Genomic DNA, 24,985 nt, shown 5'->3' on the forward strand with positions numbered 1-24,985 from the left:
TATGATGAAAAATCTAACTAGAGCTATGATAAGAAATGAAAAGCAAATATTAATAGAAACCATCAAATTATTCCAATGCTCAGTGAGATGCATGAGCTTGATTATGTTAGTTCTGTTTCAACTAATATGTTGGTGCAATAACAAAAAAGACTTTCTCAGTTGATTACTACTTACCACATTAGTGTTGTAATATCAAAAGTTTGTTTATAATTTCAGTTGTTTCTGACAGAAATACTGCTAAGTTGGATGTCAGAATAATTTATTTACCTGAAAATGATAATGCTCAATTTATACTTAAAGTACTCTTCAAACCTAGTAAAACTTGTCCTAGAATAACGACAAGCTTTACCAGGTTTGAAACCTTGTGGATAAGTTAAGGAAATATTTCGTTACATGCCTATGGGAAGTGCTACTATTAGTATTTTTTTCCTATGCAGTACTGATAAGTTATACATAATACATAATTATAGGAAGAGAGAATTGAAAGTTCCATTTGACCACTTTATTTATATGTATATCTGTTTTTTTTTTTAATGATAATACAAAATTATAACAGGAAATTAAATAAATCAAAGTATTGCCTAAAATAGGGGTTCTCAACATGGTATACGCATATCCCTTGGGTGGTACGTGGTAAAATTTTTCAGGGCACGCCATGAGAGCTCAAAAGTTATTAGATCTAGTAACAAAGTCGCTAAGTTGGCAACACTGATACTGATTAATTTCTGAGAACTGAGTAACTTAGTGTGCCACTGTAGTTCATGTGTCTATGATTTGTCAATCCTCCCTCCCCTTCCCTACCTGAGAGCCAAACCTACCCAAACAACTGATCATCCAGTCAAAGCATCCATTCTAAGAGAGTGAATGTGCCTTCTGACTGTTCTATGTATTTGTTGTGATTTATTTCTCTTGCTGTGCTTAAAATTATTTTTAGTCTTCAGTTTACTGTGAAGTTAAATGAACTTATTTCTGAAGTGCCTTGAGAAATGGATAATTAAGAAGAAAAGTAATGTGGAGCCAGAGCTGATTGCTTCTACATCATCATCCCATGTGAGTAAAGAGGTGGATTCAGCAGTAACTAAAAGAGCATTAAATGTTAAACAATCAAATGATAAAATGATTAAAAAATGTAAATATAATTAATCATATTTATAATTTGGATTTACATGGACAGGAAATTTAGTAGAACCAAATCCACAGTGCTTTGTTTGCTCTGAAGTCCTGTCACAAAATTCTATGAAAACGTCTCTTTTACGGTGACACTTTGAAACAAAACATGAGCATTTAAAAAATAAGCCCTTAAGCTATTTGGAGCATCTTTTGGAAGACTTGAGTAGCATAAAAATCATAATTAAGCATTTTTCTGGTGGAGAAGAAATTGAAAGTGTACTTAAAGTGTCTTACAAATTAGCCTTCAAATTGCCAAAGTTGGAAAGGCTCACACAATAGGCGAGTTGCTCATTCTTCCAGCAATGGAAGAAATAGCTTCTTGTACATTTGGTCAAAAAGAGGCAAACCTTGTCAGAACCCTTCCTTTGTCAAATGACACAGTTTCCAAGAGAATTAAAGATATGGCTTGTAATATTAAGGACCAACTCATTCAAGCTATTCAATGTAGCTATGTTTTGCCATACAAGTGGATGAGTCAACAGACGTAGCTGGGCTAGCTCAATTACTTGTTTTTGTACATGGAAAATTCCAGGATGCAATATTTGACAATATTTTATTTTGTAAGCCTCTCAAAACTTCTACTACGAGTGGGGATATTTTTAATGTGATTGATTCATTTTTTGCTGAAAACAACCTTGAATGGAAAAATCTTATTTCTGTATGCACTGACGGAGCAAAAGCAATGAGTGGTTATATCAGAGGACTAGCAGGTCATATATAAAACAAGTTGCACTAGAATGTAAGTTCACTCGTTGTCTTCACTGCGAAGAGGTGACAGCTATATTTCTCCATGATGATTTAAAACGTTCTGGATGAAAGTGTACAAATGGTTAATTTCATCAAAATCCAGCCACTGAAATCTCGACTTTTTTTTTTTTTTCAGTTATCTGTGAAATGGGTAGCCTGCACATTGAAGTACGTTGGTTGTCACGAGGAAATATTCTTCACCATTTATTTGAACTCCACAATGAAGTATGGCTTTTTTTCAAGGGCCACGAGTTTTGACTTTTTTTGAGACTACATGACCTAGAATGGCTTCTACGGTTAGCATATTTAGCTGATATTTTTGAAAAAATGAATATTTGGAACTTATCAATGCAAGGAGACAACATTGATGTGCTGTATGTTGGGCAAAAAACAGAGGCCATGGTAAAAAAAAATTATCCCTAGGAAAATGGAATTAAAAAGAACAGCTGTGACCAATTTCATTGACTAGATTCATTTCTTAAAGAAAATGAGCAAACAATTCCAGACTTTGAAAACATCAGACAACAAATAATTGTTCATTTAAGCACTCTTAAAAACTCTTATAAGGCAGTATTTTACATTCCCTGATGAAATGCAATAAGGGATTTGAGACCCTCTTCATATTTGATTTGGAAAAATGTAAGCTTCCATTGTCTAATAACGAAGAGTTGATTGAGATATCTTGTGACAATAGTTTAAAAAGCATTCATTCCAAAAAGCCAGTGTTTAGTTTTTGGATTGGAATGAAGAAGGAATATCTGACTTTGTTAAAAACTGCAGTCGAATATTTGTTACCTTTCAACAACAACTTTTTTATGTGAAACTGGTTTTTCATCTTTAACTGCTTTACAAAATAAATATAAGAACACTGGATGTTGATGATAACTTGCAACTTTACCTTAGCAAGATAACCCAACCATTGATGAACTGTGCAATCGTAAACAAGCGCAACCATCTCACTGATTACCCAGTAAAATGTCTATAATTTTATAAAATTTGTTAAACTGTTTATATCACTCTTTGTGTTTATCCATATATGTAATTTATGAATACAAAATTTAATGTATTCATACACACACACACACACACACACACACACATTAATACACCAGTTACAAACACATTTCCTGGGGTTACTTGAAGAATAAAAGGGTAAGAACCACTGGCCTTAAACAAGTTCAAAAAAATCAACAACCTACCAAAAACGCTTTAAATTACATTTTTATTTTTTTGTTTTTGTTTATTTGTGTTTTTATTTTTAGTCTTTTAAAATTTCTTCGTTCCTTTTTTGGTCTAATGTGTATTTTGCAATTCTTTTCATGAATCTCATGTCACTTGTTTTTATTCTTTGTTTATCTTGTTTTTTTTATTGCCCAAATGTCAGCCATATAATGTGAACACTGCTAAAGTACTGTATATTTTCAAGCATGTTTCTTTTGTGTACAATATTTGAATTGAGTTCTATTTATCAGGCCTATAATCTGTAAAAATTTTGAAGTTTTTAATTTTGTCTTTTTCTCCTTCATATGATAACTGAAAGTATTTATCTGTTCAATTATTTTATTATTAATTACTATTTCACTTCTAACTGGAGTTTCTTCCTAAAATACCATTGTTTTAGTTTTATCTATGGATATTTTTATTCCAAACTGTTCTACTATAATGTTTAAATTATATACTGCTCTTGGTAAATTGTCTTTCTTATATGATATTATTACCTGATCATCTGCAAATAACATATTTATTTTGTTATTCCAGGAAATTTCTATACCATTTTAGAAGATAGAATGTGCAGAGCGTATGTTAAAAGAAACAGTTTAGAGGGCATATTCAAAGATGATGTAAACAGCACTTCAAATTACATGGTTGTTGAAGAACATATAGACAAACAAGAATAGGGAAGTTATTGTTCCCTTTTATAAGGCATTAATAAGACCACATCTGGACTATTGTACACAGATCTGGTGTCCTAGATTCCATGGGGATGACGAAGTAATGGAGAAGGAGATGCTCCCTATGAAAATAGACTGAAGGTCTGTGGTCTCCAAAACACTGATATGCAAAAAAAAAAAAAAAAACGAGATATGACAGAAGCATGTAAGTTATTAAGGGGGTTTAATAGGATTGACATCGAAGGCTTTTTTGAGTACATGGCAGGAAGCAGAGAATGAGAAGCCACCCCTGGAAATTGTTTAAGAATGTGGTTAACAAGAGTATTGGAGTAGATTTTTTGATTACAGAGTAGTGAAGGAGTTTAATGAGAGGTATGATTGGTATTGTGTGAATAAATAGTCTCCTGCCCTCTCTGACTCCATGGAGATACCTGTATAATAATAATAATAAACATTTTGTTGTTGATGTTTGTACTGATAAGATTAACTAGTACATTTGAATGAATATTTTTGAAAGAAGTTAATACTATGGAATTAATTCAAAGTAAATGTTCAAAATCAACAATAGAATACAATAATGTATAGCAAGATCATGTCCTCTTTCCTTTATAATTTTAAAAAAAAAAACTGTACATATGCTACATAAAAACAATATGACAGTCATTATTATGTGTTAATATTAGTATAATAATAATTCTAATATTAATACATTAGTAATATTAACTAATATTAATACATTTGTAGTAACTATCACATTTTTTTCTAATTGCTTATTTCTAAATTTAAAAAAAAATGTAACAAAGCTTGTACACTGTCCTTGAATATCATCTGATGGATGCCACGCTAAAAGGATATAAAGCTATGATGTTGACAGATATGATAATAGCCGAACATCCTACTAATGCTAACAATTCTGAAAGAATATAAATAGTGCTGAGAGTAATTCTGATTAGAAAACAATGAAGATGAAATTAATGAAAATTTACTATTCTCTTCCCCACAGTGCATGATGTAATTAGTACTTTGAATCAGGGCCGTCTGGGAGCAGTAAGCACCGGATCGGGGACACCTATGATAATCAGATGCTGTAATGACCTGAAAAAATGACTTTCTTAATTTTTGAAAAATAAAAATTAAGGAAAAAAAAAAAACGAAAGCTAATTATCTGATAACACGTAACTATGTTTTTCTTTAAAATTTCTTATCTCTGAATACTTTCTTTGCTGTTCAAACAAACTCTAGATTTCAAATGTAAAGAAAACATTATAAATAAAATAAAAACAGAATATTCAACAAAATATTCTTACTTGCAAGAATATTTTGTAACTGTAACTGAAAGTAGTCTCTTGCTAAACTTAATTAATGATTAGTAATAATGAATTAAGTGACTATTTTTCTTTCATGACAATCCAGCCAACAAAAGGATATAGACCTAATATTATTATTACATGATACCTCCAGGGAGCAAGGACTCATCATGGGATATAATAAATTTAGTTTCATGGGGAAGCACTCTACTTCACTAAATACATCTCACCCTCTCCACTACTACTACGACACCACTACCATCAACGCCATCTATGTTTTACTGCTCATCATCACCAACAATAGTATTTTTTGTCTGTAAATTGCATTGTTCTGAAAGATTTTAAAGAAAGTGGGAAAATTGCAAATTCTGGTGAACATTGGCAAAAAAAAAGAAAAAAAGAAGAAGATAATGAGGATGCTTAGGTCAAATCCTCTGAAAATCCACTCAGAGAACAGCAGTTGGCAATGGCTGTTATTTTGATGTGCATAATAAATACATAGATGGGAATACGTATATACATGGACATACTAAGTGCTTAACAAACATCACACTTTTGTTGTCATGCGCTTCATTATATTTCATATACATTTTAAATTAAGTAAAGCCACTTAATTCTGAAAATTAGGTTGTTTTACTTCATGCATAATATTATGACCTCCTATGATGAGTCTTGTGACTCCATGGGGGGGTCAGGAAAATAATTACATTTGCTTTCTAATGATGTATCGATTCTATTCAAACAGCAAAGAGTATTCATAAAAAATTTCAAAGAATGGTCACTATTTATAATATGAATACAAAAAACAAAAATAAAATAAAAATAAAGGAAAGAAAATTATCAGATATTTTGAAAGACAAACAGTAATTTCATATAGATCTATATGAACGTTGTTAAATTTATGTATATACATGGTCCTTATGGACACTAAGCAAATCTACGAACACACCAACACCATTTAAAATAACTCGCATATCCAACAATGACCATTTCAATTGTCTAAATTTTTTTCATTTTATCACAGAAAATCACAGTAGTCCCCCTGCATATGGTACAGGCATTCACAATTATGATGAGTACAGTGGTATAAAAATGATCAAACCATTATGTGTACTGTGTAATATTTAACGCTGTTTAGAAGTCTTTCAATGTCAAGGGCATCAGCAACATAAGATCAATAAATATTAAAAAAAAATAACAAAAAAAAGGGGGAAGGCAATATAAAATACATAAAATATAATAATAATGAATCAGAGGATAAATTAACATGCAAATATTGGAAATTTGTGGGTATGGCTATATTTGCATATTAGATACAAATAATGGAGAAACAAACAATCCAGCAACATCCAGAAATTAATATGAAACACACAAAACTGCATTCTATATATGAGAGCAAAACTGACAGTTGACATATTATGGTGATTAACATGAGATAGGAGAAACATTCAACACTTGCTTTGACAGCACTCCTACCACTACTATACCAAGATATGTGATGCCAATATAACCAAGGACCACAGCAGTAATTATTATTATTATTATGTGACACCTCCAGAGAGTCCAAAGACTCATCGAGGGAAGGCACCTACTCTACAGCTCTGTCTCCACCACTCAATCCACAAATACAACGAGCCACAACTACTAACAACCACTTATCATCATCTTCACAAATGCCATCTACCAACCACCACCACCACTAGTATTTTCACAGAAATTATAAACATCCATGCCCATGGTGGGATTCGAACCTACAGCTTTTTGGCTGGAGAGTGGTTAGATACGCTAACCACTCGGCCAACAAGGCTGCTGTTTACTTTGGAGTCAAAATTGGAAGACACTGTGCCATTCGACTAGAAAACACCTGAGTTCGATTCTCATTGGAATATTTTACATAATTACTGTAGGATACATTGACTATATTTTTCACAATAAGAAAAACAAGCTTTTATTTATTTACAATGAAGCTTTTTATTAAAAGCTTCATTGTAAATAAATAAATCCAAAAAACGTATGATTTAGTAATGTACAAATTAAATGTAATGTATGTCTCTCCTTTTCAAATGCTGATCCTGCCTTCTTTTTGTTTGGTCTGTTTTCCAAAAAAAGCATCCATAAAAAAATGCACATATTCCCATTATAAAAGATTATCTATCTTCCTACTTAGAGGAAATGCCAACACCTTCATTGCCAATGACAAATTCAGCAAACCTTCCTACTTGTAGAAAATGCCATCACCTTCATTGTTGTGATAGTAGTGTTTCACTAGTGAAACTATCCTGCTATCCTGCTTCAAGTGGATAATGCCATTTATGGTCTTCAAAGCCAAGTTTCTATTTCACCATCTTTTCATTTTCTTGCAGTATGAGTGATACTCTATAAGGGTTTATGCTAAGCACATATGCAGAGAGACTCAACCTTCCACTTTATAATGTACAGCAATAAAACTGTTCTGAAAGCTGGTTGCCAGATAATTCTGGCAGCTGACTTCCTCCTGCTTGACAAATCATGCAGTGCACAAATATCCTAAGCTTCCAGATCTTCCACAAGTAATAAGTAAGCTGATTTCCATAAATTCTGCAATGTTGAAAAAAGATAAATCTAATCACTAGTTACCTTCAATACTACCAAAACAATGTCTTCCTCTTTTTTGTAAAAAGGACTTCAATTCACCTTCCCTTACATTTAATAATACACAGATTAATAGACTGAATCAAATCTCTTTTCTTAGTGACATTTATCTCTTGCTTTCTGCATAAACACATATCAATAATCTCTTAGCATCTAAAACAAAGTTTTAAAAAAAGGCATCCTTTTCGACCAAGATACTACTTTTCACTTATCTGGCTACTAACTCTGTATAATTCTATCTCTCTGAATGATAGCAGAGTTTAAAAAAAAGGAGGATAACCAGTGGTATGCCCCAAGGTTCTGGTCTTGGGCACATTCTGTTTAACTTTTTTTGTAAATGATATATCATGTGGACTGACTAAGGATCTTCAGTTGTTTGCTGATGATGCAAAGTTGAGGAGAATTATAATCAGTAGTTTTAATATTAATAAGTGCAAGGTGTTGCATTTTGGGGTGCAGAAACATAAAGCGTACTATACTGATGGTGCTGCACTGCAGCAAGTGAATGAGATTCAAGATTTGGGAGTGATGGTTGACAGTAGACTTAAGTTTAGAGGCCGTATTGCAAGTGTTGCAAAGACTGCACATCGCAGTCTTCACAACACTAGGATAAGAAGTACTCTTATATGTAGGAATAAGGAAGTGATTGTGCCACTGTATAGAGTACTGGTCAGACCACACTTGGACTATTGTGCTCAGATCTGGTCACTTGGTTTTCAATGCGATGTGGAAATAATAGAAAGGGTCCAGAGACAAGTGACAAAGACAATATCAGAACTTTGGAATGCTGGTTATAGAAAGAGGCGAGTGTGAATTAAATTAAAGAAATGTGGATTGCAGAGTTTGGTGGAGAGAAGAAAAAGCGGTGATATGATTGAGACGTTTAAGTTAGCAAGAGGATTTTATTGGATTAATCCAAAGGAAATTACAAAGAGTTTTTAATATTTTTATAAGATGAGAAGAATCAGAAGCCATCTCTTTAAGTTATATAAGAGTGTAGTGAAGAAGGATATGAGGAGTAGATTTTTTTACATGGAGAAATGACAGTGAATGGAATGCAATGCCAGAACTACCGAATATGTACTACAGAACTACTAGAGAATAAGTTAATGAAATGATTGTTAAAGATTTTAAGATTCGGTATGATAAGTATGTTGTCAGTTGAATGACCCTCCCATGATTTATTATTACACCCTCCAACTCCATGGAAGGTGTAATAATAAACCTCAAATCAACCCAACCTTGGAATAGCGTTCGTGTTTCAGGTGATGTACCAAAAACTTTCATAAAAATTCTTCATGTTTATCCAGCTGTCGTTTCTGCAAGTACTCCATGGATGCTGCTCCACAAAACTGGCATGCATAATTCCTTTACATTCCACTGGTCTGTTAAGCATGTAAACAGCTGTACATCTTTGTGTTAAATTTTTAACATTATATGCACAACATCCTTTTCCAGTCCAACTGCAAACTTACTTCTATTCCTCTTTTAATTCACTTGCCTTAGGCCTCTGGAACATCCTTCAAAAACTACAATATTTCAAGAAAAACACCAGTAGGTTCCTTCTTTCTAAACCATTGGCTGCACTTTGAGCAATGCAAACATACTGTAATTTCTACTCACTCATGTGTGGGAATGACATAAAAAAAATAATAATAATTGAACTAAAATGAAAGGGCCAACATATCATCTTCTGGTGCATTTTTGCATCCAATTCATTACAGTACCTCCAGGAGCTACATGTGATATAAATTGATATAAATTGACATGTAATATAAATTGGTATTTCAAATTAGCAATACTAATTTGAAATACCAATGTGACTGTAAGGGTAGTTAATAATCCATTGCTATCCTGTTTTAGGATAAAGTATTGGAAAATAAGTTGCACACTGACATATTCAAACTGATCTTTTTTCCCACTAGTTAGTTTTTCTCTTATCTATGCGGAGGGAACGGGAACTTTTTTTTTCATTAAGAAATCAGAATCTCGATTTTTGTGTTTAACCACAGCAGCATTTTTTTGAAAAATGTTAGCCATTGCAAACCAATAGTTAAGTCGACTTTGGTAAGACCTTGCAATCGTAATAGCCAACATAAATTAAATGCTTAATCAAACATCAGCTTCATGTTTTAGCTTATCTTTTCGCTGAAGAAGGCCCAACAACTCAGATCCGAAAGAGAAACTCAAAATAACATTTTAACAGCTGTTACATTAGAGCGAGTGATATACTATCATTCAAATTGCAGCATTTTTAAAAGTCCCACAGTCTGGAGTAGGGGGGGGGGGTGAATTTTTCTAAAAAAAAATATTTCTTCACAATTAAGTAAGTTATGATTAATTGTGATCTTTTCATTTCCACGATTGACAAAAACTGAATTTTATAAAATAACAAATTACGAGGGAAGTAAAGTAAAAAAAAAAAAAAAAGAGAAAAGAAAGAATTCCAGCTTCGGGTTAATGGCATGTCATTCGTAATTAAAGAGCACATAAATCTGTTAACGTAACCTAATGACAAAATACGTGGAATCGAAATACTCCCAAAATGAAATACGCAGCAACAGCAAATTTTACTCCATAACTTTCCGAGGACCGATTTATTTACTTAATTAAATAGATATACAAAACTACATATAATACACGTTACCTGTATCCCCACTCACATATTGTGAAGCCATTCTTAACTTTCCTGACATCTAACGGAAAGTTTGAAATTCATTTTTTTTTAATGATAATTTAGTTACTGATTTTAGATATTCGGCTAAAAAAGAAACTTAAGAAATCAACCTAAAACGAATGTGAAGTGTATCACGATTTCTAATTTATAATTCGGATATGAGATATTTTGAATTATATCTGCAACAGGTAATAACTATAACCTAAATCTCGTGCCAGCCTAGTGGTAAAAAAAACCAAGGCTGGCAAAACAAACAAATTAATTGATAAATAATATGATATAAATAAAATTATTTACGTTAGAAATTAGATCAGTTTTCTTAAAATAAATTTTTTCTAAGCCTTTTATTTTTAATTTGTTCCGATTTAATTGATCTTTGGCACATGTAAGTAGGGTTTTTTTTTGTTGTTGTTGTTGTTCTTGTTATTAGTCATCCTCTCCTACATTTTCTTCTATGATCGTCGGCAGAGATCACACAAATCAATTCCAGAATGAGGAAAGCGGAAACTACCTCCTAACCTAGATCCATCTGAAAATCTTTAATTATGTTATTGGAAAGGTTGTATTCATAGTTCCCACAAGTACAGGAGCCGTAGTGAATCATCTGTTATCACAAAAATGGAAACATGGGAGGACTAGAGCACTCAATCATCTCAGTAGAGGTTTGGAGAGATCCTAGCGACGCAATCAAACGCTGTCGTCTAGGGCAGCGCTTCCCAAACTGTGGACCGAGGCCCCCTTAGGAGCCGTAGGTTTTGTTGAGGGGGAGGGGGGCGTGAAATAATGAAAACGAATTTTAAATGTTTTAAGACTAAGTAGATTTTTTTATTTTAAAAGAAACGTATTTAACTTTTATTATTTATTATTTCTTTTTTGTTATTTTTTTATATTTTAATGGAAAAATTCACACATTGGTGTTGGTTCACAAACTTTGCTTCCTGCGTATTTCGGCGCTTAATGAATATTAGTAAATATTGCTTATTCATATGTTTCATTTCAAAGCAGTGGTTAATTGTATTTACTTCGAATGCTCTCCAGGGAAGCTCCAAATCTTCCTGTCCCTTTCATCACGCATTCGTAATCAGGGACTGTTGATATTGACTTTATATACATATCAAAACTCGTTTTATATTATCACTGTCATCCGAGCTAGTTTTCTGTTACCAATAAAAGTTTCGCATATACTTCACACATGAAAAAAAGCTTAAACAAGTTCATGTGGAGAGATAGTAACTCGCTTGCAGTGGTAAACAACACCCTCCCTAACAGCCACTATACTGCAGAGCCAATAAAAACAAGTACTTTTATTATGCCAGTGAATAAGGTATGAGGAGTCTGTGTAAAATATTTCTCAACAAAGAGTGCAATTAGAGAACAACAGGGATAAAAACACACTAATTAATGAATCACATGTCCCCTCATACAGAAACTATGTTGTATAGACTGAAACAAAACCATATGTTGTATGTGCAAACACAGTATCTAACTAAAAACTATTGTTATTAATTAGATGTGTGTGAGTTCGATTTCCCAAGGCAGCAGTAAAATTCAACCGAACGTGTTGAAATTCGTAAAAGTGTTAAAACTAAGTAACATATATATATATATATATATATATATATATATATATATATATATATATATATATGGCAGTTTCACATATGGAATTCGGTTGAAGAGAGTCAGCATTTCAACTCAATTGTCAGCTATGCTTATATCTTTCGGTTGCGCGATCTTTTGTTAATACCACCAGTCATATCATGTTTTAATAACCTGCCTTTGCTGTCTGTTTCGCGTTAGGCTTAATTACCGTAAAGGGAGAAAAGTCACAAAAGAGAAAATGTTCCTGCTCTGGGGATTCCCTTATTCAGGTAATATTCACTAATTTCATGTTATCAGTCTATGGTGTGCCAGTATCGGTAAGTGGTGATATTATTTGATCTATTCTACATTAAAAAATTTAACCCTGAGATGGATAAGTGGCTGATAAAAAATTAAAAAAAATCCCGCGAACAATCAGAAGAAGCAGAAACAGACTCAAAAAAAAAAAAAAAGGACAGTATTTTATATTTAACCAGAATAGCCAGCATCGTCTTCAGAACCAAATGGTAAGGGGCAAAAAATGTAATATATGCATTTGATTTTTGCAATAGTCGCTGTGTATGTTTTGTAATGAATATAAATACAATAAATATTATAATAATATATCTTTCTATTACGATTTTTTTTTCGAGGGGGCGGTTAAATATTTTAATTTTTGCAAAGGGGGCCTTGACATCCAGAAGTTTGGGAAGCACTGGTCTAGGGAGACAAGATTTCTTTTAGTATTCCAAGGTACATAAAGGGAAAGGAATGAAGGCAAGTAGAAAAAATGAATCATGGAATTTATTTAATAATAAATCACTTAACACCTTATATTTTCAAACGGGAGTGGGCGGAGTTCCTTTATTCCGAACTTTATGAAGATTGCAGGCAGCCAGCCCCCATCCTTCATTGATTAGCTCAAGCTATTGATAAATCAAGGCTTTCCACATTGAGAGAGAGAGAATAACAATGTGATATCTACTATAGATTTTTAATATGTCGGTTTAAAATGAGTGTTATCAAAGTCCATGCCCATGCCAAATGGGTCGGGAACTAACTACAAAAAAAAAGCCTACAAGTTCGTCTATGTGGAAACTTGGAGTGTAACGGCTTCTCTTTGGACAGCTTAACGATATACAGGTAAACGTTCTTTGCACAGGGATACAAAGGGGAGAAAAAAAATAAATGTCAATAATGAAAATTATAATTATCATCCTTAGGATTGAGGCCAGTCATTATATAGAACTGGGATTTCGTGCTCCTGCCAAACCGAAAACTTTCAGTAAAAATTTGAGGCATTCAGCTAAAAATTAAGAGATGCTCTAATATTCCCTTTCTCCAGAATTTAGAAAGCTCAATATTTAATCCAAATAATATTTTTTACATATTAATTTACAAGTAATAGTGAGAAGTACTACATGTTTCCGAAAGTTTTCAGACTAAAGTAATTATTGCACCAGACAAAATACATGCAGGAGCCCTCAAAATAATTTACATTAATATTATGAATATAATGTTTGTGTAGCTCGGTTGAGGTGACGCTTTCATTCTCTGTACTAGGCTACCGAAGATATACCTAAATTCAAGTCTAATAGCCGAATAGAGGAACTTTTTCTACTTTCTTGAACCGGTTCTCGAGTTAGTCGCTCTTTGGCACGGGCTAGCAGGTTTTTTCTCCCGGCCAATCAGGAAACTACCATAGAACTCACACTATTTCAGACAATAACATATCCTGTTAAGGTTAGCTACCAAAAGATGGCAGTGCTTGTTTGCCAGTCTCTTCATTGGTTGCACTTATAATTAGTGACAGTCTTGGGGTAGTTATCTCTGAGTGGTTACCAGTGGAGATTGAACTGCACCTTCAGTCTCGAAAAGATAAATAAAGTCAAAAGGCCTTGCTACTCTTTACAATGGAATAAACAGGCGTTTGCTGCTCTGTTTTGATTTATTTTATTCTGAACAGTCAATGACAATTACATTTTTCAACTGTTTTTGAACTTAATACTTGAATAAATATTCAAAGAAAAAATATCTTTAACATCTACTTGTGCAAAAAGTTCCACTTGCAAAATTCAAATCATTATATATTAATTATTTATTAGCGCCTTGGATAAGCTTGCTTTTGATCACAAAGTGTTTAAATATTTGGAGTTCTGGTAAGTGCACATCATCTATATTTAGTCTTTGTATCTGAATACAATTAGAAGATTTGCTCATAAAGATATATTATTGCAAAACGCATCAAAAATTTTAAAGCTTGATTGCTTATTTCAATGTATTCCATGGATATTTCTAACCAATCTAAAATTTTGTAATTTCTCACCCCTAAAATTTCATTTTTAAAGTACGATCCATTAAAATTCTATAAGTTGTCCTTTTTTTAAAGGCAATTTGTTCGGACTATGATTTTCACCCAGGGATTTTCAAACTGTTTTCCAGAGAGTGGAATATATGGCAGAAAATATATCCATATATGAATAACTCACCTTCGATTGAAGGTGAGTCAGCCGATCTCATACGGAGGTAGCAGGGTTTTTTTACCCCGGAAACTCGGGTTTTTCATCCCACACACAGACAAATCGGCCCTTCAGAATACATGTAATTTACAGACAAAAAAACTAGCTGTAGTAGTGGGCAGTAGATGGCACTGATTGTTGATGACGGGTACTAGAGACCGGTATAGTGGTGGAGACAGAGAGTTGAACAATAGGTGTCCTCCCGCGATGAGTCTTCTGACTCCTTGGAGGTGTGTCACGAATAATAATAATAATAATAATAATAATAATATGAAGTTATTGCTTGCTATTTACTAGCATGCAATGACGCAATCTGTGAATTATAAAACAAATGGAAAACGTCCTACGTTCTGGTTACGCTTTTGGCAATTCAGATTTGAAACACATGTCAATCCTAATTGCTGTTTATTTGTTTTTCAAACAGATAATTTGCACACCATGGCACCTAACCACACAAAGGAAGACTTTGTTTCGAATCTAGTCGTCGACTAGAGGAAATTTTTAAAACCCTTTTTTTTTTCGAACGGTTCCCGAGATAGCCGAATTCTGGCACGGGCAAGCGGTTTTTTCTCCCAGAAATTCGAGTTTTTCGTCCCTTAAATTCAAGAAAATCGACCGTAGAACCCACATTATTTCACACATTAAATATATTGTGTTAGAGTTAGGGACCACGAGATGGCGGCAGTTGTTGAGCCGTCTCTCTTCACTGCGTGCCGCTTAATTAGTGATAGCCTTGGGCCAGCTATCTCTGATTGGCTGTCAGTGGTGAGTGAACTGCCCACTCAGTCTCCAACAGTTAGATAGAGCTAAACGGCCTCGCATACTCCCTATACGGGAACAAAAAGGCATGAGCTGTTTTTTTTTTTTTTTTTATAAACAGATTCTAAAATTACCTCATGGAGTGTAAGATATCTATTGCGGAGCCCAACGTCTCCACGGAGCACAATTTGAAAAACTCAGTTGTAGAATAATCTGGAAATTGGATTAGTGGCATTGTGAAGAGGGTGCAAACCAAATTTCCTAATGAATAGTTTTTGTATACTCTGCTTGTTAGTGGTTGCTTGGAGATAAAAGATGAACACAAGTAGATTAAGGTACCGATCCACCATATGTAGAAAACAAAATATCGACCTAACAATGGCAACTACACAAGAATACAGCTCAAAGGATCTACATTATAGGATTACAATAATATTCTTTAGGGATCTTAAATATCCATCCCAGCTGGTTCTTTAAATATGTAAAAAAAATCCATGTTTTGGCCATATTATTCCTGATCTTCTCTTTTTCTTTTTTTTCAGTAACCTTCTGTGCTGAAAGTTCTATAGTCTTCATTTGATAGCTGTTTTCCCAGAAATTTCCACTAACTGCTCTACTACTATTATATCACTGTCATTCAATTGCTCTTCAGCTAGCAGTTTTGTCCCGTGACAAGTCTGTTGTAAGGTTTGTGTTTCAAATCCTGAGAATGAAGGAACACATCATTTTAAGCAGATTCTCCCAAATACTATTCATAAAATTAGTTATCATCTCGTATCATACTGTTTATACATTGCTTAACTCTGTGACTCTTGTGACTAAGAAACTTGGCCATCGATTATGTATATTATGCTCAATATATATATATACCAAGAATTTTATAAACTTGTTTTTAATCCTTTTTTTTTTCGCAAGTAAGCTAACAAATAAATAATGTAATTTTCACCTAAAGTAATTTCAGGTCTGAGGCAACTCGTGATAAAGGTGGCATTAGCTCTGGTCACTTGCCTAAGAATCCCATAATACATAGACATCTCAGTACGAACATGTATAAAGCTATGTATTGTATTATGGGAAGGGTCACTACCCAGACCGGTTTCGACCTTGATTGAGGCTCATTGGTGTTCCAAGGTTGAAGTAAGGCAGAACTTATATTTATCTATACGAGTTGCCACAAGGTGCTTAAACCTTATTAAATAAACATCCCAGGAGGAGAGAAAGATGTAGAAAGTTTATTACCTACGGTGTTCTATACATTAAAGACACCAAGAATACTTCAGGCAGAAACTTAGCTTACTTGGGAAAAAAGGATTAAAACCAAGTTTATAAAATTCTTGGTATCTTTAACGTATAGTACACCCAAGGTAAAATCTTTCTGTGTGTGTGTATATATACAGGGTGTTCGGGATAAATTTGACAGTTTCGTAAGGAAAAAGAAAATCTTCTTTGTATCTATTAAATTTAATGAATTGACAAAAAACATTACAGGCAGAGTTAATTACAATACTATCAACAAGATTTACTCAAAATAACCACCATTAGCATCGATCACAGCTTCAATTCTGCTTCGGAACCTCGAACAAGCTGATGCTACAGTCTCCCTGGGAAGGGCCGCAAAAACTGTTTTAATTTTATCCATTAACTGGGCTTTTGTATTACTGGAAGTGCGATTGGTGTCTTTTTCAACTGCGCCCCATACAAAATAATCCATGGGGTTAAGGTCTGGGGAGTTTGGAGGCCAAACATTTGGACTGGTGAAGTCGTAGAAATTTTCAGACAACCATTTTTGACTTTTCCCAGAGGTGTGGCAAGGGGCCGAATCCTGCTGCCATACATACGGCCTACCATTGGCTACCCTTGTTATCCAGGGCTTGACTACAGTTAGCAACTCCACGAACAAAGCCCGAATTCCAATGCCAGGGTTCTTCAACACCTGTTCCTGCAGATTTGCGAGGAATTCTGCTGTACGAACGCAATCAGATCGTCTGCTAGGGATCTTTCTTCTTGCTACATCCTCGTAGTCACCATTGCAAGTCTCTAGTTCATGCCTGATTGTTTTTACTGTATTCAGGGAGCATTGGGCAGCAGTCGTAATATCCTTATTTTGATGGCGGGCACGAATCATCATGATACAAGTTATTCTCTTCCATGATTCAGGTGGGTTCCAGCTATCCATCCTTTCTGACATATTGTATATGAATGAAGACGGGTCCAAACTTTTAAATGAAGAGAAGTGTGTGTTAATACATGTAACTTACGGAAAAATATAATTAATTATAAATATGTCAAATTTATCCCGAACACCCTGTATATATACATATACAGTATATCATCACAACTATTCGATATTCACACAGTATCTATCATACCTTGCCTTAAACTCATTCAATGTCACAGCACCCACTACAGATTCTGGCAGCTTACTCCACTCATTTACCACTCTAAAAGTAAAGAACCCAGCTCTAACACCCTTACTAACTACACTGTTGCCCAGCTTCCATTGATGTCCCCTACTCCTCCCACCATCAGCCCTCTTCTCAAAAATATCTTCTGAATTAATCTTATAGAAACCCTTCAGTAATTTGAATGTCTCAATCATATCTCACCTCCTCTGCCTATCAACCAATTTCTACAACCCACAAATCCTCAACCTGTTCTCATAAAGTTCATTCCACAGACCTGCTACCATCTTGGTCACTCACCTCAGGATCCTCTCAACCTCCTCCCCATCAAGAAGAAACCTAGGTGACCAAATCTGGTCACAGTAGTCGAGACGGGGTCTTATCAAGGCTCGATACAGAGGAATAATAACATGCTTGTCTCTGCTCGTCAAAGTATTCTTCAGCACCCAATTGATTTGATGAGCTGATTTGGACACTTTTGCAATGTGACCCCCTAAACTTCAACTCCATATCCACAAACACTCCAAAATCTCTCGCCTCATCAATTTCCTAGAGTACAGTTCCACCGATGTAGTAAACTGCTGCTAATCTTTTCATCCCAAAATGTACAACTTTACATTTTGCCACATTAAACTGACATCCATTCTCCTTAGCCCAGACCTCCAATCTATCCAAATCATCCTGCAATATTTTGATATCATCTGCATTCACTTTTGCCCTACCCAACTTTGCATCATCCACGAACAAATAAACTGTTCCTCTCAGATCCTTTCCTATATCATTAATGAACAAATTAAACAGTAGTGGTCCAAGAACAGATCCTTGTGGCACACCACTACTCACAGGCCGTCTTTTGGACTCTACTCCTGAATAAACCACTCTCTGATATCTCTCCATCAACCACCCTCCTATCCATCTCGCCAATCCTATATCCATCCCCATATGCTGCATTTTACTGATTAGAATTCCATGTGGTATCCTGTCAAAGGCCTTTGCAAGGTCCAGTAGAATCACTGTAAACCTATTACCCTTATCTAGTTCAGCCGTCACTGTATTATAATACGTGAGCAAGTTACTGAAGCATGACCTACCCTTCACAAAATCATGCTCTCCCCGATACAGTATCCCATTTTCATCTATCCAATCTTGTATTTTCCACTTGACTATTTTCTCCAAGGCCTTGATAGCGATTCCTGTTATGCTGATCGGTCAGTAATTTGCAACAGAAGGATTGGATCCTCCTTTATGCAGAGGAACTATTTTCCCCTCTTTCCACTCCCTCGGGACTAACCCAGACCAGAGACTCAAATTAAACAAAATGGTCAAAGGCACTGACAATTCTTTAGCAGCTTCACGTATGACACGAGCTGGTATACCATCCAATCCCACAAATGTATTGACGTTGAGGTTTCGTAATAGACTATTCACCTGCACTTCATTCACCACAATTTCCGTATAAGCTATTGGTTCCTTCATTCCTGCAATGTCACCACCTGAATGATATACTCTTGCAAAGTGCTCTCTCAGTAATTCCACTATATCGACTGATTCGGTTACATCCCTACCCTCAGCATTAAGATCATTCTACCATGAGCATTTTTCCTTTTACTTGCAACATATTGAAAAAACTGTTTTGAATTCTCTTTAGCCTGCGTGGCCAATTTCCTTTCATAATCCGCTTTTGCTTTTCTTACCACTCTTGTTACGTTTCTGGCCTGAGCTTTATACTGTTCCTGCACGGGCAGGTCACCTTTCTCCTTAAATTCCCCCCACAATTGTTTCTTTTTTTGCCGCTCACGCTTAGTGGTGTTATTCATCCATTTAACTGCTACTTGATTTATTATTCAGACCCTTGATATACAATCAATCATTGCCTCCTGCAAACACTTCTTAACCACCCCCCATGCACTATAAACATCCAGCCCTTGCAGTTTTACATGCCATGGCACTGAGCCAAGCACACTCTTAAGCTTGTCATACATACCAGCCCGATAATTCCACATGTACCCTGTCTTAATTGTAAATTCCACTCCTTTAGCCACCTCCCAAGTAATGACCTTATGATCACTCTCACCATTGGTGGCAACATGGTCATGTTCGTTACAGCCACATTCTCAGATGCAATTACTAGGTAAAGCACTCTCTTCCCCCTAGTATTTTCCATTACATGCTGTCACAGATAGTTGTCCCTTAATAACCGCATAAAATCCAATTCCTTCCTCCCATGTGCCTTCTCTCCTCCTTCCAGTCAATGTTATCATAATTGAAATCCCCCCATAATAATTACCCTCCTTCCACTCATTTCTTCCATTTGCCTATGCATACTATCCCCACCATCTATTCCATCGCCTGGTCTATAGCAGCACCCAATTGTATATTTTGTTCTTCTAGCCTCTATCTCACACCAAATAGCCTCAAATGTGTCTCTATCCTGCAGTTCAACTTCTATACTCCTTGGCTGCAAGTCATCAGCTATCATCAGTAACACTCCCCCCCTTTTCTCCTTGTCGCTCCTGAACATGCTATACCCATCACATTCAATCCCACTAGCTTTATCATCTTCTTTCAGCCATGTTTCACTAATACCAACAACCTGTGGCCTGGAAGTGCCAACCAAGGCCAAAAACTCCTCCTTCTTGTTCCTAATACTCCTGGCATTAGTGTACATGAATTGCAGACGCCCATTTGTCCCATCCCTACTTTGATGCTTTATGCTAACTATCCCATTCTGATATGTTGTCCTTCGTACTCGTTCGGGCATATTACACTCTTCATACACTCAACTGCCTCCCTGACGTCTGCATATCTACTTCCCCCCACCCCTTAATAAATCTAGTTTCCCTGAGTCTGTACATCCACTTCCACTTCATTCATCAACACTTTTTCAAGCCTCCATACACCAAATCCATTCAAATGTAAACCATCCATCTTATATAAATCCTTTCACCCATCGAACTCACTCCATACATCCACAAATTCCATACTACTCTCCATGCATAACCCACGCATAAAGTCATTGGCAATTATGGCCCTCCTTCTAAACACTTCAGTGTCATACAACGGTAAAATACTCACCATCCTAACTCTCTCGCTCTTTTCTTTTGCTACCTCAAGTAATTCCCTCACATCCTCTATCATTTCCATTTTGTCTTCTTTCAAATCATTTGCTCCTGCCACGACTATCATTTCTTTCACCCTCTGTTTTTGCGGTCTAATAGACCCGCTGACGTCCTTAATGTTCGCACCCGGTTGGTACGATTTCGTCAAAGTCTCAACTATCACACCTTTTAATAACGAATCTCCATACAGCACACGCCCCTTCATTTTGTTTACGTTTACGAACATTCTCTTATTTTTCGTATCAGACTTTCGCCGTTTATTAGTTGGTACGTTCGGTACACATTTTTGTATACGCTCCAGTTGCCTTTTTGCTCTGTGTATCGCTCTGCTCAACCTTGCGATTTTGCTACTTGCATCTGTCTCACCATTTTCATTATCATTTAAATCATCCATTCGTTCTGTATTTTTACCTTCAATTGCACTTTCAACGTCTCTCTCCCAGCTATCTGGTACTACCTCGCAATTTCTTATCACAACACTATTTTCTATATTCTGACTTTCTTTTACGATATCACTCTCGCCACCCGAAACACGCTTTAGATCCTCATTTTCCTTACTTTCTGCACATATTCACTCCACTATCACCATCTAACCAGATTCCAACTGCTCTCCGCAAAGCATCTCACAGACAGCGCATTGCATAAACTCTTTTACATCCAAATTCTTAAACAAACATGGCGACCTGGCCGCCATTTTTTTTTAATCGGTGCCATGTGGACGCTATCGTATCTTAAAAATGATAATTGAAATAACACAGAAAACACACAAAAATCGCAGACACACTAAGATACGAAAAGTAAACAATACTACGTAAAATTCTAGTAAAATTGCCAATGATGACATAAAATACTATTGATCTTTTCATGAGCTCTCAACAAGCCGATGATCATATCAGTGCGACAATATATATATATATATATATGTTTCCTGAATTTGAAATCGTTTCAAAAAAGTGACATAAAGAGGCTTATCATTTTATATATATAGGGTAGTTTATATATGCATGGGTGGTCTGAAAAGTTCTCGGCCTCTACCACAGATGGCAACACTATCAGCAAGATTTTTTTTCTAAGTTGGTACATCTGTCATAAGCATCCATATGAAATTGGAAGTCATTCTATGAAGTAGTTTGTTTTATACAGCTATCTGAAGCAAAAGTGTTGTTTGAATCCCTTGAAGTGGATAAAATTGAGTATCGTGCGGTTATAAAATTCTTCGTAAAAGAAGGTTTAACGCCAAAATAAATTCATTCGAAGTTCATAAAAGTTTATGGGCACTCTTCGACTTCGTTTTCGACAATTAAGAAATCGGCTGCCGAGTTTAAACGTGACCATAGCAGACTTATTTAGAAGTATAACATCGTCCGCATAAAGCAAAGAGATGACATTAACATCTCCAATTTTGATATCATGTTTAATACCACTTTCCTTCAAAATGTGATCCATATAGATAATGAATAACAGAGGGGATAATGTACATCCTTGTCTCACACCAGATTTAACATTAAACCATCTTCCTGCACTTCCTTCAATTCTAACTGCTGACTTACAACTCAAATAAAGACTAAGTATTGCTTGATATAATGCCCCATTGACACCATATAACTGTAGCGTATTGAATATCTTCTCTCTTGGCACGTTATCATATGCCTTTTCCAAATCGACAAAACTTCTTTCCACATTTCAAGCCTTTAATGGCTTTTTCTACTTCAAGTATGGATATGTATTCCTGACTGCATGCCTGGTCAGTGTTTATTACTACTGTGCTGTCCTCACTGCTTGTTTCATTTAGCAGTTTTTCAAAGTAATTACTCCATACTTCAAGGATATCTTTTTCTCTAGTTTTCATGTCACCTTTATTTCCTCCATTCCTAAGCTTCTTCAACAACCTCCAGAATATTTTGCCACCTTCTTGATATTTATTTTCTATGTTCTTGCAAAGTCCTCCCATGTCTTTTGTTTAGCTAGTTTTACCAAGTGTTTAGCTTTCTTACATTTATCTCGGTATTCTCTAAGAGCACAAGCTGACTTATTTGCCAGGAATTTCTGATATGCTTTCTTCTTTTCCTTCACTGCCTGTTTAACTTCTTGTGTCCACCATGGAGTTGTAATTTTTCTATCCTTGCAGACAACTACACCACATGGCTCTCTAGCTGAATCAATCAGGGTTTTCTTCAAGGCTTGCCACTGAATCTCCAAGGTTTGGTTTCTGTTCTCAAACTCTTTCATTTTTTCTTCAATAATCTTTGTGTATTTTAGTCTACAGTTCACATCTGAAAGCTGCTCAACTTTTATTTGCTTTAAAACTTTCTTACATGTTATTCTTTTCAATATGAAATTCAATTTTATCTTGCTCAAGACTAAATAGTGATCAATTCCAATTTCAAATCTTCTGTAAACTCTGATGTCCTGCAGCATGGAGAAAACATCACTATCAACAATATCATAGTCAATGAGACTTCTCTTATTCCTAGCCTCTTCTGTCCATCTGAATTTGTGCACATTTTTATGTTGGAACATGGTGTTAGTAATAACCAGTCCATGCCCTGAGCATAAATCCAACAGATATTTGCCATTATTATTAGCTTTGCTCTTTTCTCCAAATTTTCCCAAAATATTTTTGTATGTCTCACAATCATTTCCTACACTGCTATTTAGATCCCCAACAAGGACCAACTTTTCCTTTTTCATTGTGTCAGTTGCTTTTTCTAAAGCCGCAAAAAATTTCTCCACTTCTATCTTAGTAGAACCTTCTGTGGGACCATAGGCACAAAGAAGTCTCATTGTCCAGTTCACCATTCTCATATTTGCCCACATTACTCTACTTGAGACTGCCTGCCATTCAAGAAGATTAGCCTCATATTTTGTGTTGAATACTATGGCTACTCCTTTTCCTTGATTGTCATTGCCTGAATGTAACATTTTGTATTTATTGCTCAGAAAGATCTCACCAGTTTTTCTTTTTTGTTTCAGTCACCCCTATTATGTTATGTCGATCTGGTACTTATCTAATTTCTCAGCTAGCTCCATTTCTTTGCCATTCAGGCTTCTTATGTTGATAGTACCAATCTTTAACTTTGGTGATGTTGATTTGGGGTGTGTTTTCTGATTTGTTCTTATAACTGAACTTGTGGTCATAAATCCGACACTTTATCCAATTCATTACAGGTTTCTATGTTTGGGTCACAATGTTGACCCAACCATGGATACCTGTAAGTGAATGGGTCATGATGTTGACAGCTAATACAACATTTTAGCAGTTTATCTGATATGCACTTTTGACCTGGCCAACTACTGGTGGTCATATTGGTATATATATGTATGTATTGCCTCAGATTTTAATGTATTATAAAAAAAAAAAAAAAGATACAGAGAGAGAATGTCTGCTTATCTTCAGTGAAGTTTTACTTTTTACACTGGACTGTGTCTGCATGGTTAGCCAAGTGGCTATGCACTTCACAACCATATGCCTGGGAAAGGAGTGTCCTGGGTTCGATTCCTGTCACTGACGTGAGGAGCTTAAGTATCTTTCTCAGACATAGTCAAGTTAGTCGGTCTTGGGCGTGGACTGCAGGGTTTTTCTCCCGCATGGCACCTGACTTCAAGTAAGGTGCCTTGTCCTCGGGACGGGTACAGCTTAGAAGGGCTAAGGATAGTCCAGTAACAATTCAAGACATTGGATTGTTCTACCCATTTGTAGCATTTTCTATCAGTTTCTGTGTTTGACGCTGATAACTTGACAGTAACTTGCATAGCACTTGAGTATTTATAAATCAATGTTTCCTGTATAGTGATCTCCTTGATTATTTCCTCATAGGATGAACTATTCCTATATTTCAATGTTGAAGGTGAGCTCATTAAGCCAGTCCCAAATGTTGTACAAAAGTTATTTAGCTGTTCTTTGAATAAATCATGAAGTTTCCTGTGATTCATCATGTTTCTGACTCAATTTTCATAAGTATTTCTATAATCAACTTAACACATTTTATGAATAGTTTGTGACAGATATTACATGAGAAAATTAGTGAATATATTAACCTGATCTAGCCCTGTCCTTAACAAACCTAAGACAGTTCTGTGATGTGTGTTCCACAGCATAAAATTATTCACCGAACTTTCCTTTTGGTGCTGTACTACGAATGGTGATTCCTTTAACTCTTATGGTGACTAAGGCAACTGAA

At 35.2% G+C, this 24,985-nt stretch overlaps 1 protein-coding gene across 3 annotated transcripts in view; it reads right to left on the bottom strand.

Annotated features, from left to right (window-relative positions):
• Positions 1-10,627, bottom strand: part of Pym (partner of Y14 and mago) — a 48,930-nt gene extending 38,303 nt beyond the window's left edge. Inside the window, exons 1-2 of one of the 3 annotated variants that reach the window (XM_090411998.1) lie at positions 10,411-10,627; positions 4,796-4,904 (exon numbers count right to left, since the gene is read on the bottom strand). In XM_090411998.1, coding sequence (XP_090268124.1) covers positions 4,796-4,904; positions 10,411-10,443 — 142 coding nt within the window. In that variant the 5' untranslated portion in view covers positions 10,444-10,627. Of the gene's footprint in view, positions 1-4,795; positions 4,905-10,394 lie in introns of all 3 variants that reach the window. The other 2 variants (XM_090412000.1, XM_090411999.1) reach the window with 2 other exon arrangements.
• Positions 10,628-24,985: the final 14,358 nt, after the last annotated feature.

This window comes from Typopeltis vanoorti, chromosome 22 (assembly GCF_054136105.1).
Source record: "Typopeltis vanoorti isolate ZY-2024b chromosome 22, IOZ_Tvanoo_1.0, whole genome shotgun sequence".
Lineage (NCBI taxonomy): Eukaryota > Metazoa > Arthropoda > Arachnida > Uropygi > Thelyphonidae > Typopeltis > Typopeltis vanoorti.